Source organism: Pyrus communis, chromosome 13 (assembly GCF_041283825.1).
Source record: "Pyrus communis isolate YQ-2024b chromosome 13, ASM4128382v1, whole genome shotgun sequence".
Lineage (NCBI taxonomy): Eukaryota > Viridiplantae > Streptophyta > Magnoliopsida > Rosales > Rosaceae > Pyrus > Pyrus communis.
The window spans coordinates 12517826-12536153 of NC_142577.1; the positions used below are offsets into that span (position 1 = coordinate 12517826).

The window sequence follows — 18328 nt, forward strand, 5'->3', positions numbered from 1 at the left end:
TATTGCTCTGTCCACAATGGAATCAGAATATGTTGCCCTTGGATCAGCTGTTCAAGAAGATGTACTTGTCTACTATGATAGTACTTCGCCTTAGCATACACTAAAGATCCTAAGTATCAAGGCAAATCTAAGCACATAGATACACGATATCATTTCTTTAGGAACAAGGTTACCAAGGGTGAAGTAGTGTTGAAACATATCTCAACCAGCAGTATGAAAATTGATCCCATGACTAAACCCATAATTAGAAACTCGTTTCTGACTCATGTAAAATGAATATGGGTTTATGTAGGGTTTGATGTGTTTTTCTTTGTATTTGACATTATTATTGAATAAAAAGGTATTGAAGTTTTTCATTTCATATTTATTTTTGAAATGATTGTTTACACATCTTTAAGAGTGTCACCAAGCTAGAATCTGTTTTTCACACGAACGATTCACCCTGGCGCTGAGATAGTGAGTAGGATGAGACATTTGTTTTCTCAACGCGTTGGGCTACGAGATCGGACACGTGTATGTTGAACGTACCAATATGCACAAGGTAAATGTCACCTTAGAAATGTCTAAGATGAGACTTAACAGAAGTCGAACATGAGTTTTGTTTCATGTTGAAGCTTGTAAAGCTAGATATGAGTATCTAGGTGGGCGCCGAGAAGGCGATTAGGCTAGAAAACTCAGGTTAGGCGCTTGTGTAGCGACTAGACTAAGATCCGTATGGTGTATGTCCAATGGACATGTGACACACTCATTGAAATGAGGATACACCATAGCATACAAATCATACTGTATGTGCTATAACTGACTCATTGTGGGAGTGATGAATTGATCCCTGTTTCAATCACTGTGTGAACCACAAGGAATCTATACGATTCCACCCTTATGCCTTTTGAACTAAAGTCTACATTAGAAAGATGAGATTTAATGATCTTTACTTTAGCACGTTTATCTAAGACGGTCAAGTTAGCTACTATCCCAAGATGCGTGTCTAGTTAAATCAAATTAGACTAACATGAGAGCTTAAAGAAGATAGTTTGAAGATAACACCATGTCATGTGATTCATTAGCTGCGCGACGTCTTTTGATATTTGTTATCAAACATAAGACATGGATACATGATACTTGTGAGACATGACATTATTTTTAACAAGGGATAAAGAATGTCAAGTCTGGTGTGTGACAAACAGTCTGGGGCATAAAACGATGAACTTTCGAGTGATGCATTGTTGTTTGTTTAGTGATAGCTTAATGGCAGTGCTCCTTGTTATGTACGTTCTTTCTCGCAAGGTTGTGCGTCCCATTTCCTGTATGAGGAGATAGACTATAATGGATGTGAACTAAGTGTGTTGATTGAGACTATGCCACACCCTATGTGGGTGAGTGAGAGATGTAGGATTTATCTTATGGGATAAATAAATATCAAGGGATATTCCACCCACATGAGGATATTAACCTCCTAATTATCGATGTGATAATTAGATGAAAATCAAGAGATATTCATATTAGAATATACTTGGGATTTTCATCGGCTTTTCAGTCTTTGTATACTCTTCCCAACCACTATATAAGGAGGCTTTAGGGAAGAGAGAAAGATATAAGAAACACAAACTTTTCCACAATTCAAATATTCTAGTTAGGTCTTTAGAGCTATCACTTTCGGCTCTAGATCTTGAGAGGCGAAAACTAAGGGGCAACTCAACATATTGTAGCCAACCTGATGACCTGCGAGGTTCTAGATGTGCACAGAGGGTCAGAACAGTTGTTCGTGTTTGTAGGAGCGTGTTGAGATTCAAGCTTCCGCATAAAAGGTACACACGTCCTTTCGAATTTATTTATAGTCTTCCAACACCTTTATAGAATTTATCTCCTTAAGCATTTTCGCATCCTCCAGTCGACATTTATTTAGATTGTTTATCTGATAATCAAAAAGTAAAATTTCTTACTATTCAAATAAAATATCTTAAGAAACATAAAGTATTCCTAGCGTCAATGACGTTAAAAATGCCTACCCTCCTTGAAGCATCAATAGTCTCGTTTTGAGCCATTGTATGCGTTCCTTTGACATGTCTGAGTTCACTTCTCATCTTTTCTAACTCCATGTTGATGGTTGCTTGCGATGTGCGTGAAAATTAATCAATTCAATCACTACTGTAGTCTGTAAAACATACAACTCTCACATTACTGAAATCAATGAGAACTACCTACCTACCATGTAATTTGTAAACCAGATCTCTAATCACCTATATGAAATTCGTAGTCTTTTTCTGCATATTTCCTTAAGTAGCACCATTTAACCAACTCAAAAGAAATCGTGAAGCAACCTGGCTCTCACATTAATAATCAGTAACCACATCTGAGGTGGACGCTTGATCAGAAGTTCATGACCCTAGTATCTGTAACAACGCTTCCGCTGGTACAGACCTGGTTCAGTACATGAAATACTATCCGTCCCTTCCCTGAGATTGTGAGATTGAGATCTACAATGGATAATGTCTTTTGTATTTGTCTTTGTACTAAGAAGGGTCTGGTTGATTTTCGTTTAAAGCTTGAAACCGCTGCATTGTTAGGGAAGGAGAACGGAAGTGAGTGTATGAACCAATTGAGCCACGATCTGTGCCTAAAAAGCAGAAGCTTGAGTTAAATATTTTCTTCTTACATAGTACCATCGACACACTACATCATATGAAAATGTCACTCAACCTTAGTCATGTGCAGCACATGTCTGTGAACTAGACGTAACTTGAAGAACTGCTGATTAAATGTGTCGTCATGAGATGTGCGTGCTGATGACGGTTTTCCATTTGGAACAACATACACGGTGCAAAATCTTAGGGTACATTATACATATACTAAAACCCAACACAAAAACAGTGTTCATTAACAGTGAATTGGCGAAAATGCCCTCCAGTTTCTTTAATAGCAGCCCTTTTTTCCATTTTGCGCAGTGAATTTACTGGTTTACCCATCATGTACGCGTGTTGGTCACCTAAGATAGAAATGAGGCTGGCTGTATGCGTGGAGTAATTTTTCAGTGTGCCGGGAACACCATGCCACGTGGTGTTCCCTCACACATAAAAATTCAAATTTTGAATATACTTCAATTTTTTATTTCAATAAATAAATAAATTTGAATTTTTATGTGTGAGGGAACACCACGTGGCATGGTGTTCCCGGCACACCTAAAAATTTCTCGTATGCGTGCTCGTCATCTAGGAAGGGAGGGAGTATGGATGTACACGTGTTGCTCCTCTGGGAACGGAAGGAAGCTGGAAAAGTTGGGGCAACCGGGGGTATCTCTCTCCTTCCACTCTCTTCGATTGGCTTCCAGAACAGGTTTTTCTCGAGCTGTCTTTCAAGCCCGGAACTCCTGGTCACCACAAGAAGGTTCGTCTCTCTCTGTCTCACACCTTTTTTTCTTCAAGGAAAGCATTAAGCAAACCCTTTTTTTGTGTGTCCATTTGGAGAATTGATGTTCTGGAGATGGACATGGCGAAAGGAAGTAGAGGCTGCAACAGCCCATCATCACAAGTCTCGGCAGAAATCCTCAATGAAACTGGCTCTCATGATCATGAGGAAGCTGAGGATCAGATGATGGACCTGTGAAGAGGGCCTTGGACTGTTGAGGAAGACCTAGCTCTCATGAATTACATTGCTAACCACGGCGAAGGCCGCTGGAACTCCCTCGCTCGCTGTGCCGGTAAATCATAAATTTATAATAAGATGAGTTTAACGTAAATTATTCTATCGTTTATCAACAATATAGAAATTGGCTTAATAGTTGGGTATTTCTTTTTACAGCTTTTTGTTTAGTTCATTGAGATGGGTTTTAAATTGCGTGAGAAAGAGTGAAAGAAACTCCATAATTTGCACCCAAAAAAATCATTTCTCTTCCTTATTGGGTCCTATGAAAATGATAGATATAGTGTGAAAAGCTTCACTTTTTCTTGAAAAAGAAAAAAAATTTGTGCGTGAAAATTTATAAAGATTTGGGAGTGAGAAAATGCTAGATATGTTGATGATGATGTGAACTACATCTTCCATGAAGATTTTGATAATTCTTTAGCTAGCATTAAGAAATATTTCTGAGTTAATTGATGATATTGTATAAAAGTATGGTTTCTTCTATTCTCTTTTGATTTGAGATATGAATTTACTTGGAAATGTTTATATGCAGCTTGAATATGTCATTTGACAAAGTATGGTTTGTTCCTATATTCTGTAATTATTTTCATTTTATTCTGGATTTGTTCAAGTTTCAGTTTGCACCGTTGGAAGATGTTTATCTAATTGGTTTTGTACCAATATACAACACTCAAACACTCTCTTTCACCCCTTCTCTCATGACGATTTCCAGAGAACCAGGCCCCAGAGAAGGTGAGAATCCAGCCTTCCCAAACTGAAGGTAATACTGAATTTTGATAGAGTTGGGTGTTTTGCTTCCATTGAACAAATTTTATAGACACTGAATTTAAAAATCGAATATACAAATAAAATAGTAGGTCAAATTCATTATTAGTTCTCTTAACTTCTGTTGAATAGATTTATACTATTGTAGGTTTAATGAATATTATTTTTAGTTGTTAATGAATTGATGATTGATTCTGTTATGCATTATTTTATCACCAAATACTTTGAATATTCATTAGCAAAAAATATAGGATTAACTATATAATTCAAAGAATTTTGATGTTGGATTGAATTTAGGGAGGTTTAACAAAACACTCCCCGTACTGATCACTTTTAACGAAAAATCACATTTATACATATTTCTGGTACTATTCACTATACCTTTAAAAAGGGCTTTTCATTAAAAGGGAAGTTTTTTTGGACTTTTCGTTAGTTTTCTTTGAATTTATTGAGTTATAAATATGGTGAACCCATTATTTAATACTTGCTCAATAATCTAATGTTTTCCTCCGACTTATTTTCTGAATTCTGATATATACTCTGATTTTATTAAATTTTTCATGATTTTATAGAGTTTTTCGTTTAAATTTGTGGGTTTTAGTTGTGGGTTTTGGAAAATTCTTCATTAAATGTTCATATGTTTTCCAATGTTCTCTTATCAACTCTTAGTGTTGAATTAGTCATCTATGAATGATGGATTAATCAAAGTTGGGCATGAGTTCATATGTTTTTCAATGTTTTTATAAAAACAACGCAATTTTCACTTAGTTTTGAGTAGAATAATAGTGTTTTAAGTAGAATAGTGGGAGATTCATTTGTGATCATTTGAAAATAAATTCTGAATAATACACTACTATTCTGCTTAAAGCGCCCCAATACATGCATAATTTGCATGAATATGTAAAGGTTACTTGAGAAACTAACAGCATACAAAATTTAAATGATTCTATTTGTTTCTATCCTTTTCTGGATTTGTCTGCTATTGGCTATTATGATTTTGTCTGGCTAATGGACTCTCTGAAAATGTGTTTTGGCTTTTTTAATTCAAAAACTTAAACTGATTTTGTTTGCCGACGATTTGTTATGAGGTATTGCTATAACATGGAGAAATTGACACCAATTCTATTATTATGTGTACATCAGTTTGTAATATCTAATCTTAAATTTTTTTTTTTTTTTTTGGTTGTCAGAACGAAGAAGAAGGCATTCAAATTACTTTTGCTCCAATCCATTTCATCAATTTATGAAGCTTTCATGTTGAAGCTCCTGGGAAGCATATGCATTATATTGCCAACCTTGAAAAGCTTTGGAAAATAATGTCAGTTGTTGCTTCTCCAACTGTTTTTCCTAATTTAAGTGTTTTAAGCTTGATTTCGATTTTTTGGGGAGTTAGTAGTTTTGGTTTTGACGTTGTTTTGTTTGTGATAGATCTCAGTATATTGCAAATATTTTGCAAGTTGATGTGCTAAAGATTTTGCATTAACTTATATTTTCATTTGCCCGTGTTCTAATCCAAAATGTTTAAAAGTGTTTGAATATTGCAAACTACTATGGGTTTCGTTACAATAAAAGAAGTAATATAAATTATTACTATGACACAATAACATTGAGAGAGGTCTTTTTTAATCTCTCTATCAATGACTAACAGCAAAATTTGATTGTGTGAAATTACATTTTTGCTCTATATTTCTTATTCATGTTCTATTTTAATTAGAGGGTTAAATTGGTAATTTCATATAATTTTGGTTGACAATGAGTGTTTTATTAGTTAGTAGAGATAATTAGTAGAGATTAGGGTGTTGGTATTGGCCAGGATGGGTGGTCTACCTTGGGGGTTACAACGAATGCGGAACTTCGGTGATTCTTTAGAGTGCGTGTATAATTTTGGAACAAAATGCGAGAGTTCAAGATTTTTAGTGTTGTAAAACCTTTTTGTATTATACGGTTTTAAAATTTTAAGGCTTCAGTGGGCATCCATTAATGCGGTGTTTTTATAATCCATCTGACATTCCCGCGGCCAAGCGCGGGCAACAGCTCTGGTGCTAATACTAAAGGAAGGCCCCCGTGTGATGCTGCAGGTTTTAGAATCATATAAAACACGTAAAAAGTTACACGCGCGTGCGCGCAAAATAGGTTATACCATTTATATACGTTGAAATCTTATTTACAATAAGGAACAAAATAAAAAATAATTGTGTTGTCTACTTACAACCCTATTTACACATTAAACATGCTTATCATGATCCCCACGGAGCTACGTTTTATCATCAAACTCTTGATTTGCCAATGAAAAGTGGAAGCCCATTCTGTTGGAGAATTCGTGAATTTTATTAGCATGGTGAACTTTCAAGGTTCTCATACTTTTACTCTGGTGATATAGTAACTTGAGATGATTTCATTACGCTGCTACACTAGTTGGAGATAAGGGTCCTAGTTAACACAATCACACTCCCAATGTACAGCTGTTGTGAGCGGTTCTTCGCAATCCAAAGCAATTAAAACATTAAAATAGCAACAATCCTTAAAATTCTTTCAAATGTACATGTATGCAATTACAGATAGGTATCCAGCATATTGAAGCTCAATCCTTTAGTAAAGTTAGTGTAAACAATAAATTGAAAAGCAATCTTTTTATGCGCAATGCAGCCATCTCAGCTATTCCCTTCCCAAATCTTTTTCCTTTCCACGACTTTTCAATTTTGCTAGTAGTTCAGTAGAGTGGATGATGAAAAACGACTGAGAAAATAAAAAACCGAGTTACCACATTCACCCAAATGCACATAAAATAAAATAAAAATTACTAAACTCGGTGGGCTGCGACTTTGTATTTTTAAAAGGATTTAGATCTTCTCCGGATCCTCTCATTGGGAATCCTGAAGATCAATGCATAGTAACCGTTTATCAAAGATTGTGCAGCCACAATTGAATGTTTTTTATATTTTTAAATGAAAAGCAGTACAGTTTTGCATGAAAAATATAAAACAAAAAGAAAAAATTGTGGGCGCACGATCTTTGATGAATGGTTACTATGCATTGATCCTTGGGATCCCCAATGAGGGGTTCGGAGAGAGGATCTAAATCCTTTTTCCAAGGAACCAAATGCACACATATTGACATTGGGCTGCCCAGGTAAGTTAATTGTCGATGCAATTTTCCGCCGTTTTCAGTCTTGATTAAAATGCATTTGCAAAATATTCAACAGTTTTGATCAAAGACTAAAAATCTCACGCTCCCACAATGAGTTGGGGGTTTTGGCCAATAGATGTCTGATGCCTAAATTAGTCTCTTTGAGGAGAGGGAGTGTTTAGGGTTTTTATGTGTAGAGAAATACGCACCATTTTTGTGTGGAGAAATGAGGTATTTATAGAGGAGGTGGCTGGCCATTTTAGGGTTAATCTAGTGAGAATTTTCCAAGATATTGTGTTAATAATATCTTGGAAATAAAGGTACTTTTCCTTACTTAAATATAATTGGAATTACTTACTTGATAGAGTTTGTCTTCAATTGGGAGTGTATTAGTAATTTTTCAATGTCCTATGATGGTGAGCTGTGCGTGGGATGCCTGCCTGTTTAATAAGGTCAGTCTTGTTTTTTTAAATTGAAAGTCCACGTGTCACCTTCAAAAACTTTGAGATTATTTTGGCTCCACATTGATGTTAATATTGTGGTGAATCAGATACCTCTATGCAGTATTGCGGTGAATCAGATACCTCTATGCAATACTTGTAGTAACTGTTGATATGGAATTAGAATTGGGGTGCACAGGTAAGTTGCACTCATTTGATTCTATGTCATGATGGGAGGGTTGGAATGGCTTTGATACCTTAAAGAAGATAATTTAGAATACATATTGAGATTGATTAGGGACGTATTCATAAATTAACAGGTTTTTTTTTTTTTTTTTCCAAACAATATGAGGCTTAAATAGTCATATCATATTAGATTGAATAAATTGTAGTAATAGTCTTTCAACTTTAATCAAATTGGAACAATAGTCTCTCAACTAAAAATCCAGTACCATTGGTCCATTCTCATTAAAACGTGTAGCTATGGTTCTTTTCGTAAATTCCGTTAGAATTCTATCAAAATAAGTTATGTTGGAATGACTATTGCTAAAATTGGATTAAAATTGAGAGATCATTTCTCAAATTGGGTTGAAGCTGGGAGACTATTTCTTTAGTTGAATCAAAGTTGAGGACCATTAATACAATTTTTCTTATTTGCCCCTTAATTTAATCTTACATGCATGACATGCGATTCCTTTTGACATAAGTTTTAATGGAGTTGGAAAAAATGACCATAACTGCACGTTTTGATGAGTTGAGAGGCCAATGATAATAGACTTTTAGTTAATGAACCATTGCTCTAATTAAGTTAAAATTAATAGACCATTGCTGCAATTTTTTCTATTTAAATTATATGAACCATTGAATAATAAATTAGGATGCGGTGTGCATTCAATAATCGTGGGGCGCATAAAACAACCCAAAACAAATCCAACTTCATAAAAATAAAAAAGCGAATGTCATATATAAAGTGAAATCCCCAATCCGAATTGCGTTCTAACCAAGCTAAAGTAAATATGATACTGTAAAATATGAACTTATTCCGACGCTGCCCGCCCTATATAACCGAAACGGATTGTAATCTTTTACTACCCCAGTTGGCAAACCCTAGCTCCACTGGCACAAGAAACCCCAGAAAACCCCCTCTCTCACTTTCCACCCTCGTTCCGAATCGCTGCAATGGCGGGCACGTCCGACGAAACGCCGAAATCACTCGCAGATTCGACTCTGGAATCGGAAGGAGCTATGAGCAAAAAGTACGTCCCGAATAACCCCTGTTTGGTTCCTGAGAAAGGAAAGTTTGCCTTCGAAGTCCGGCCATACTACTTTTTTTTTTGTTTTGCTTTTAATCCGTATGGTTTTTTGTTTTAGCTGCTTAAGGTGTTAGTTTTTGTTTTTTTGGTATTGATCGTGTTGAATTTCGTGTGGGCGTGCTTACAGTGCACGGAAGAAGGAGTTGAAGAACAAGCAGCGGGAAGAGGAGAGGCGCCGAAAAGAGGAGGAGAAGGTAAAGCTGGTACCTTTTGTCTGACAATGCTGTTACTTCTTTTTTTTTTTTTTAGTTATAGTGGCGGCAGTTCCGTCCCGAATGTCGATAGGTAATGGGCGTGAACATCATAATCGGTTTTCTTATCCTGATTTTGGCTGAGTGGTGTATCTAATTTTATGCAAGTAGTGTTCCCGTAGTGTTTTCGTGGTCATTCAGTATATTTTGGTTATTAATTTGTTGTATAAGGTCAATGTTTGAACCCTGGAGATGAGTTGATACCGCAATGCACCATACTGGTTTTTTCTGTTTTCACAAATTTACATTATGCGATACTTAAGAATCTGATTTTTGTTGCATATGTAAGTATTGGTTTACCATTAACTCTATATTTGGTGTTTTGTTTTGATCCATAAAAGTGTGAATTGATACTATTTAGTCACTTGAAATCTGGATACACTTGAGTGATAATTTGTAATTGCTTATTGCTCAGGAAAGTGCTCACCGTATTTGATTATGAAATCTTATATGAAATAAATTTGCAATTATCTCGCAGGCTGCTGCCTTGGCAAGCTCGCAAGTTAAGAAAGATGTAGCAACTGAAGATGACGAAATGGATCCAACGGTGCTCACTAATTTGTGTTGTCTTATAGTTTTTCCATCTAAATGGTTCAAAGCTTACTTAGTTATGACCTGAGCATCATGACTTTTTTTTGGCAGCAATACTATGAAAATAGACTGAAGTATCTTGCTACCCAGAAGGCAGATAAAAATCCATATCCTCATAAATTCTTTTGTTCAATCACCGTACATGAATATGTAGAGAAGTATGGAAGCTTAAACGATGGGGAGCATCTTGAGGATATCACTGTTTCATTGGCTGGTATTCAAATTTACAGTTTTAAATTTATCTAGGGTATCATCTGTCACGCATTTTATCTTTGCTGATTTGAAAATTTTACTCCTATGCAAGGGCGAATCATGAGTAAAAGATCTTCCAGCTCTAAGCTCTTCTTTTATGACTTGCATGGTGGCGGACCTGATGGTGAGAAGGTCCAAGTCATGGCTGATTTAAGGTATAAAATTGTTCTCGCCCCCACTTGTTTGAATATTTATAACAGTTGGTTCTCCTCCTTTTGTTGAAGTGTGTGGTTTAATTTCCTACTGAGAAATGTGCTCTCTTAGTTGGAGGCCAGTGGTTTTGTTTGATTCTCTTTGTCAGAACTCTGAAGGACTAAAAATTACAAGCTATGTGATCTATCTAATAACTAATCGATTCATTAGCAAAAGGATGAATGTTCTTTTCAAGACATTTTTTTATGAGATTAAACTTAATGAAAAATAAGGAGTTCCAATGCAGAAGGATGAATGTTCTTTTTAAAGACAGTTTTGTATTTGTATTATGTCTAGTTAAACACTTTTAGGTACAACAACTACATTGAATATCTACCCTCTTCATATTTTTTTTCTCGATTTTTTCCCCAGTATCTACTTTTGCAATCCTGTAAGAAATGAAAGAAATGGTAAAGTTGTTTCAGCTTTGTCTCATATTACTATATGAAAATTTGACCTGGCTACAAATACTTATTTTTGTGTTGCACATAAAAGCCACTGATTCAGTCCATCCTTTCTTGTCTTCCATCTAATTCCCCAATTCTATGCAAGTGAAATTCTGTGATCACATAATATAGAGAAATTAGTCTTGCAAAATTAGAAAGCTGATTATTGTATTTAAGTATTGCAAGACAGCCATTACCATGGAAAATTCTGGATTTATCCCTGTCTAGGTAGATGCAAGCTTTTTGCTTCTCATTAAATGTGGTTGAGTTAATCTTTTCAGTACATTATTACATCCCTTCTTGGGTTTATTTCTTTTACTTTTCATTATCAAAATTACTTAAAGGACTTCATTTTTCATGCAGAAAATCAGAGTTGGATGAATCTGAATTTTCTAAGTTTCATTCTAGTGTTAAGCGTGGTGATATTGTCGGTGTGACTGGGTTTCCAGGTTTGTAGTAGCCGTTCACTTACCTTTTGCATGTTAGTCGTGATTTTTCCTTTGGAATGAGATCATTTTTTATTTTTTTAATATAAAATCCAATTTATAATGAAACTATGAGAAGCCTTTTCTTTTCAACCTGGGTAAAGGGTAGCTGTAGACTTATGTGATTGAATCCCTGAACTGCTGATGTGAGTTAAACAAGTTGGCCAGGGCAGTGTGCCCTTGAGCCGAGTTCAAATCCCATCTCCATAGATTATAATAGTTTGGAATATATATATATATATTTTTTTTTGCCAAAAGATAAAAAATCGCTGAATTGGTGTTCACTGTGTCCAAGCATTGGAAATGTTTAGTTGCTTTACTTTTTCAAGTATATTATTGATCAATTTGGCTAGTCATTCCATGTTTGTATGTGTGTTGAGAACTTTTGTATGGTTAAAAAAAGACAAGGGCGAAGATTCTAAATCTACGATGAAATGAAAAAGATTTACAAGGTTGCTGTGATCCTGAAAGATATACTGAATAGTTGCCTAGTCTTTGGATTTTTTTCATCTTAAATTGCTGATTTTCTTCAATCTCATACTTATAGGCAGAGTTACAAGATTTGTGCTTGCGTTCATTGTGGATTTGATTTTGGTCTCACTGGTTGTGGATCTAATGATAGTTTCGTCCAAGTTCACTCTCATAATGTGCTATTAAGTTTGGCTTTCCTGCCTTCCTGTCTAGTTGACTGAAGCTTTAGTTATAGGCCCCTAAACCATAACACATCCTGAGCTTTCTGCTGGTATCTTTGAACATTTGTATTTTTTTTTTTTTTTTTTTTTTTTTTTGAACTTTACTGGTTTCTCTCTAAATTCAACGGGGCCTTGTAATATAACGTGTCCTTAGGCATCTAATGATGAAGGCACTGCTGGATTTTGTGTTGTTTGGGACTATGAACTGTTAGTTTTTCTGAATTATACAGTTTTCTGATTTGTTTCTCTTTTCATCTCACAGGAAAGACTAAGAGGGGGGAGCTGACCATTTTCCCAAGATCATTTATAGTCTTATCACATTGTCTTCATATGATGCCAAGACAGAAAGCTGGTCCTGCTTCTGATAATGCTAATGTCAAGGTGATCACTGAGCAATGATTGTATTTTGACTTTGTTTACGCTACCTGAGCTCTTTTCATGACACCACAACATACAATTCTGCAGAAAACGGATCGATGGGTCCCAGGAAGTCCCAGGAATCCTGAAGCATACATTTTAAAAGACCAGGTATTAATTGATGATGAAACTTTTACACTTATTTTTGCTAACTTTGAGAACACTATGATTAAATTTTTGGGGTCGGAATTACTAATGATTTATGTCTATCTAGAATATTCATGCTTGTATTTGCAATATTGATTTCCATTTATTGATGTGATGTCAACTGGTACCCTCATTTCTATGTTAGGTTTTAGTTTGTGGGGGTGATGTTTTAATGACTTACTGTCCTGTCTACTCTATTGTTTTGTTCCACCCTTTTGTTCTTTGTTTCTGTTTGTTTGTTTGTCAAATTGTGATTTGTTTTTACTTGTTCTTTTTACATTTTGTAAATAATAGTCGTACTATGTTATTCCCATTATAATTTATATTGTTCATTTTTTGTTGTTTTCAGTGTTTACTGTCTTTCTTGGTAGGAAACTCGCTATCGTCAACGTTATCTGGATCTAATATTGACTAATGAGGTTCGGCAAATATTCAAGATCAGATATAAAGTCATTCAATATATTAGAAGGTTCCTGGACAATCTGGACTTCTTGGAAGTTAGTCTTTCATCACGTTAACCTTTGTATTCACTGCATTTTCATGTTAGTTTGTTGGTAGTGTCTTACATTTTGGTGTCCTTATATCTGTCGTTTGCTTCTGCATCTCCCATCCTCAGGTCGAAACTCCTATGATGAATATGATTCCTGGTGGAGCGGCTGCCCGTCCTTTTATGACTTTTCACAATGAACTTGACATGAAGCTTTTCATGCGTGTTGCACCGGAACTCTATCTCAAGCAGCTTGTTGTTGGTGGCCTGGATCGTGTTTATGAGATTGGAAAACAATTTAGAAATGAGGGCATTGATTTGACTCATAATCCTGAATTCACTACCTGTGAATTCTACATGGCTTATGCAGACTACAATGATTTGATGACGCTGACTGAGGAAATGTTGAGTGGTATGGCTCAAATGATGCATGTCTTGAACAATGATTCCTTGTCCCTTTCCCTGTTGAGACTACTTGGATTTGTTTGCTAATATATTAAGTCTAAAATAGGTATGGTCAAGGAGCTAACTGGTGGGTATAAAATCAAGTATCATTCAAATGGGCTCGACAAGGATCCAATTGAGATTGACTTTACTCCTCCTTTCAGGTCTGTAAACTATATTTTGGTCATGCATGTTACAGCTTAAACACATGTTAAAAAAAACTTATCTGGTGGTTTTAATTGTTACTGCTGCAGAAGGATCGACATGGTTGAGGAATTAAATAAGATTGCAGGTCTCAACATAAGTCCAGAGAATCTCTCCAGTGCAGAAGCTAACCAATATCTTAAGGATGCGTGCAAGAAGTTTGATGTCAAATGTTCCCCTCCTGAAACAACAACTCGTTTGTTGGACAAGGTAACTCATTTTTTTCTTCCTCCTATATATTGTTTAAAATCACGTACCTCTGGTTTTGTGTGCTGGTGGAATGACATTGTAATCAATGCAATGTTATGCTTTTCTCAAATATCTAGTCTTGATGACAATTTTCAGTTATCATTTATGATATGACAATTTTTGTTCATAAAAGAATTCCCATGACTATCTTATTGCGTCATTGCATCTGTCCTGCTCTGGAGTTTGTTTGAATTTGTCAGTTATTGCCGGTGAATTATCAGATGTCTTGTAGATGTCTATATTTTCTTTCCATTGTCAGTTAAGAAAAATCCTTGTCACTTGATTGGAATCTTAATGAGTGATGGTTATGGAAAATGACTCGTGCATCATTTTGTTTCATTTTCTATTTATGCAGCTTGTTGGGCACTTTTTGGAAGAGACGTGTGTAAATCCCACTTTCATCATTAACCATCCTGAGATAATGAGTCCTTTGGCTAAGTGGCATCGATCGAAACCTGGCTTGACTGAACGTTTTGAATTGTTTGTCAACAAGCATGAAGTATGCCAACCAACTTGAAGATTTGAATGATTTCTTTATTGGCTACCTTTTTCTTTGTCATTAAGATTGTGAATGATTTTCATTTGCTTTCCAGCTTGCCAATGCATACACAGAGTTGAATGATCCCGTGGTACAACGCGAAAGATTTGCTGATCAACTCAAGGTATCACTTAATTGTTTAGTTATGGTATCTTATAGAAAATTGTATAATTTCTTTTGTGATGATACATGTTTTTGAGTTTCAGGACCGACAATCAGGTGATGATGAAGCAATGGCTTTGGATGAATCATTCTGTAGAGCTCTTGAATACGGGTTACCTCCAACTGGTGGTTGGGGTTTGGGCATTGATCGGCTCTGTATGTGGTTAACCGATTCACAAAATATCAAGGTCTCTCTCTCTCTCTCTCTCTCTCCAATCTTGTGTATGTTACGTATGAATTTTTTCTCACCATATATTGTTTGTGGTTGGACAGGAAGTTCTACTCTTCCCGGCTATGAAACCACAGGATGAGACTTCTGCCAAATGTACCAACTCTTCCTTTGGAGTAACTTTCCCGGAAAAAATTTAGAAAACCTTGTGGACCTGAACTCTGCTTCTGTTTATGCTATGCTGAAGAATGTTATGTTTAATTTGTTTACTTAGACATGGAGCGCTAACCATTGTTCTTTTGACATTGTTCAGCCACTTTGGGTGCTTGAGATTATCGGGACTCAGCCATCGATTTTATGTAGCTTCATCGGACTTCAAGCGGTGGTCTTATTGATGGCGAGATGTAACTTTTGGTTTGATTTTCACTGTTATATCTAAAGTATTTTACGTAGATATATAATTGTCTGAACTATTAATACACTTACATGAGTGAATGCGACTAATATTTATGAATTGCCAAACTTTGTTATCCCTAACTCCCGTTGTGTGTGTGTGTTTGTTTGAATGGATCGCTTTCGTCTGAAAAGAAAAAGTTGCTCTCTCGTCACGTCATGTACGATAGTCTCATCTCATCCCTCACATTTTCCCCGTATGTGTTTTCTCTTACCTTCTGTTTGTTGGTTCGTTTGATATCCTAATTGCATAGCCAAAATCTGTTGAGCATAATGAAGTTGTAGTGAAAATCTTTGAACTAGATTTAGAACTATTTTTTTTCCTTTTCTTTTTGGCAAAAACGCGATATAATATATAAACAAATGTGTATTTATATTTAAGGAAATACATAATTGTATTGTGATGTATAAATTGCCAAATAGAATGATAGAGATTAAAACATGGGGAAACAAGCATGTGGTAATGCTTGCCCAATTTATTTAAAAAATAAAATAAAAAATTAAAGTTTATATTCTCTTTTTAGGTGAGAATTGCAATCTAGGCGGGTTAGGCAGATTTATATGCCATTTCTTAATTTTCAAATGCTTAAGGATTATTCGGGACCTTGGCCAGTCGCCTAGTGTCTAGGTGGGCGTAGGGAGAGCTAAGTAGGGATTTTTAGAACGGTGCTTGAATGGGAGCTTGACATTTAAATATTGTGGTTGACTTATTACTTAATTTTGCGTTAGATTTCTCACTTTTTAATACAATAAAATATAGTTGCGTATATACTATAAAAGGAAAAATGATAAACACAATTTTTTTAATGTACAACTCTATTTAAATTTTAATTGTTTAGTTAATTCGATTGTCATAGATAAAGAGAAGCCAGGCAAAACAAAGAGTTGCAGCCACGTCCGTGGCCAAAAGGGTTGCTGATGAATATGGTTGTCGATTAGGGGAGGAAGTTGGGTACTGTATTGGGTTTGATGATTATACTGGATCGGATACTGTGATCAAGTACATGACCGATCTGATGCTTTTAAGGGAAATTTTGAGTGACAAAAACCTGTCTCAGTAGTCCATGATCATGCTTGATGAAGCTCATGAAAGGATGAAAGTAGTTGGTGGCGAAGCTCCGGAACTGATTATTCTACCAGCTTATGGTGCCCAGCCGAGAGCAGAGCAATCGAAGATTTTCAAGCCTGCTTTGCTCCTTCAGGGAAGAGAAAAGTGGTTGCAACCAATATTGCTTGAAGCCTCTTTGACCATGATGGGATATTCAAAATAATTTTAACCCGGCGCTTGGGATTGATTTGCTGGTCGTAACTCCACCATCGCGAGCATCAGCCAAGCAAAGAGCTGGGAGCGCTGGGCTGACAGGGGTAGGGGAATGTTTCTGCCTTTACACCGAGAGCGCTTTTCACATTGAGATGTCTCCTACCGCAGTTCCAGGAATCCTAAGAACAAATTTTGTGCATACTACATTTACGATGAAAGCAATGGGGATCAATGATCTTAAACCTTTTGAGTTTATGGATCCACTGTCACCCCAAGCACTCCAGTCTGCCACGAAACAGCTGCAAAGTCTAGGAGCTTTGGATGAAGAGGAGTTACTGACCAAATTGGGTAGTAGAATAGCACTGTTGCCTCTGGATCCACCTTTGTCGAAAATGCTGCTTGCCAGTACGAACCTCGGATGCAATGATCAAATTGTGACCATCATTGCCATGCTTCACGCAGGAAATATCTTCTACAGGCCTAGAGAAAAACAGAGCCAAGCAGATCAAAAGAAGGCCAAGTTTTCGCAGCCCGAAGGAGACCATCTAACTTTATTCACTGTTTGTGACTTACGAGACTCAGAAAGCCAAGAATTGTTCTAAACCCTGGTGTTCTGTGAACTTTTTACAGTTTCGGTCAATAATTGGATAAACTGACTTTATGGAACGGGATCGAGAGTCTCTAAATCTAACGAGAAATTATCTATAAAAAGAACTTGACTCCCAAAAAAGCACTTGTGGGCCAAAGGGTTGTGGGTATTAGGGATAATAGGTGAGACCAGATGAATTTGCACTTGCAAATTAGTCGTCCTCAAAAGTTAGTCGTTGGACATTGGTACTATATGTGATGATGGTCGAAGATGGCATGGGATTGGAATTAGACAACATACCACTCGCTTAGTCTTCGCATGCATGTTTGAGTCTCATCGCTGGTCCTCTTATCTTTATTTAATGTATCTATAGCCTTTAATACGATCTCTTATATATTTATATGTACTACCTTCTTAAGTGCATTCCGCTCCACTGATCGCAGCGCTGGATAAGTAGTGTCATCGTATTGATTGGTTTAATACGTGGGTACTATCTTGTATTGAGCCAGTGATACATGCTATATATGAAAATGCTAAATATAAGTGTGTACAAGGTTATAAAAGACATTAGATGCTAGTCAGGCGGTGGGTTCGGGTTTAGCGTCTAGCAGGGGCCTACATGGATTTAAGTAAATTTATTATATATCATATAAATAATGTCTATTTATACTTAAAAAAAAACATAATTGTATTGTGATACATAAATTGCAAAACAAAATGACAAATAGATTATAAAGTATTAAAAAATATTGAAAAAATGGAGAACAAACATATATGAGTATTCATCCAAGTACTCAACAAGTTTCTTACATTTGAATTTATTAAAAACAGATGCAAAATAAAAGTTATCGATTTTTAGTTTAAGTGAGAGTGACGACCTAGGTGGGTTAGGCGAATGCCTAAACAGGTATAGACTTTCTTAATTTTCAAACGTTTAGGAATTAATCAAACACCTGAATTAATGGAAGCAAAAACTGGGTGACGTTAGATGAAGTCACGGAGATTTTAGAATAGTG

The 18328-nt window shown here is 35.9% G+C and overlaps 1 protein-coding gene, 1 long non-coding RNA gene and 1 pseudogene across 2 annotated transcripts; all 3 read left to right on the forward strand.

Moving 5' to 3' along the window:
- The first annotated feature begins 3261 nt into the window (after nt 1-3261).
- On the forward strand, nt 3262-5915 carry LOC137738205 (uncharacterized). The gene is made up of 3 exons (XR_015954672.1): nt 3262-3694; nt 4257-4399; nt 5595-5915. It is a non-coding gene; the product is annotated as an uncharacterized LOC137738205 (long non-coding RNA).
- Nucleotides 5916-8942: 3027 nt separating this feature from the next.
- Nucleotides 8943-15544, forward strand: LOC137737138 (lysine--tRNA ligase, cytoplasmic). The gene is made up of 17 exons (XM_068476526.2): nt 8943-9226; nt 9411-9477; nt 10013-10081; nt 10177-10339; nt 10430-10532; nt 11379-11464; nt 12455-12573; nt 12658-12720; nt 13128-13253; nt 13373-13655; nt 13755-13851; nt 13942-14101; nt 14496-14639; nt 14734-14802; nt 14885-15028; nt 15114-15165; nt 15323-15544. The coding sequence occupies exons 1-17, from the start codon at nt 9150-9152 to the stop codon at nt 15337-15339; spliced, it is 1839 nt and encodes a 612-aa protein (XP_068332627.2). The 5' UTR covers nt 8943-9149; the 3' UTR covers nt 15340-15544.
- An 840-nt stretch (nt 15545-16384) lies between these two features.
- LOC137736029 (putative pre-mRNA-splicing factor ATP-dependent RNA helicase DEAH5 pseudogene) lies at nt 16385-17374 on the forward strand (annotated as a pseudogene).
- Nucleotides 17375-18328: the final 954 nt, after the last annotated feature.

Coding starts and splice junctions, on each gene's coding strand:
- LOC137737138 (XM_068476526.2), top strand. CDS start 9,150: ATGGCGGGCACGTCCGACGAAACGCCGAAATCACTCGCAGATTCGACT. Junction 10,340..10,429: donor TATCACTGTTTCATTGGCTG/GTATTCAAATTT, acceptor CTCCTATGCAAG/GGCGAATCATGAGTAAAAGA. Junction 10,533..11,378: donor CAAGTCATGGCTGATTTAAG/GTATAAAATTGT, acceptor TTTTTCATGCAG/AAAATCAGAGTTGGATGAAT.